We start from the raw sequence: 1153 nt of genomic DNA on the forward strand, positions 1-1153 counted from the left end.
AATGCCAACAAAGTTCTGTGGTAATTAGTTTTCGTATAAATAGACTCATGCTTCAGTCATATGTTATGGATGTTAGCCTACTTTTTAGTCTTTAAATTGATATATGAAGCCAACTCCATTTATTTGTAATATATACATATTATATACCTATTAAGCTTTCAATAATTATTTTTTCAGAACCAACAAGCCAAAATAGCACAATTGTACCTTCCCTTTGTTGGACTACTTTTGGAAAATATACAGCGATTAGCAGGTCGAGATACCTTGTATTCTTGTGCAGCCATGCCTAATTCTGTAAGTAGTAACATGTTTCTGTTGGGAGTTTTATCCTGTTTTATTGAATGCATTTGGAATTAGGGTCATATGCTATATGATCTCAAGAGTTCACTTTTTTTGGTTTGTTTTTTAAGCCAGAGTCTCGCTCTATCACCCAGGCTGGAGTGTAGTGGCACAATCATAGTTCACTGTAGTCTCAAACTCCTGTGCTCAAGTGATCCTCCTGCTTTGGCCTCCCGAGTAGCTGGGACTAAAGGCATACGCCACCACGCCCAGCTAATGTTTTAAATTTTTAGCAGAGACAAGGTCTCACTGTGCAGCCCAGGCTGGTCTCAAACTCCTAAGCTCAAAGAATCCTACCGCCTCAGCCCCCTGAAGTGCTGGGATTACAGGCATGAGCCACTGTGCCCAGCCAAGAGTTCATTTTTTACTCCATGTACACTGTTTTTCCTAATACAGTGCTTTGCAAACTTTAATGTGCATATGAATCACCTGGGGAATTTGTTAAAACAGATTTTTTTTTTTCAAGACAGAGTCTCGCTCTGTCACCCAGGTTGGAGTGCAGTAGCGTGATCTCGGCTCACTGCAGCCTCCGCCTCCTGGTTTCAAGGGATTCTCCTGCCTCAGCCTCCTGAATAGGTGGGACTACAGGTGCCAGCCACCATGCCTGGCTAATTTTTTTGTATATTTAGTAGAGATGGGGTTTCACCATGTTAGCCAGACTGGTCTGGAACTCCTGACCTCAGGCGATCCACCTACCACGGCCTCCCAAAGTGCTGGGATTACAGGCATGAGGTACCACGCCCAGCCAACAGATTCTAATTCAATAGGCTTGGGGTGGGACTTGAGAGCATGCATTTCTAACAAGCTTTTGACT

At 43.1% G+C, this 1153-nt stretch overlaps 1 protein-coding gene across 1 annotated transcript in view; it reads left to right on the plus strand.

Annotated features, from left to right (window-relative positions):
- Positions 1 to 1153, plus strand: part of DOCK11 (dedicator of cytokinesis 11) — a 205198-nt gene that overhangs the window by 136783 nt on the left and 67262 nt on the right. The window contains exon 32 of the mRNA XM_011977202.1: positions 178 to 294. Within this exon, the coding sequence (XP_011832592.1) occupies positions 178 to 294 (117 nt within the window). The remainder of the gene's footprint in view (positions 1 to 177; positions 295 to 1153) is intronic.

The sequence above is a fragment of the Mandrillus leucophaeus genome, unplaced genomic scaffold, assembly GCF_000951045.1.
Source record: "Mandrillus leucophaeus isolate KB7577 unplaced genomic scaffold, Mleu.le_1.0 Scaffold174, whole genome shotgun sequence".
In the NCBI taxonomy this organism is placed as follows: domain Eukaryota; kingdom Metazoa; phylum Chordata; class Mammalia; order Primates; family Cercopithecidae; genus Mandrillus; species Mandrillus leucophaeus.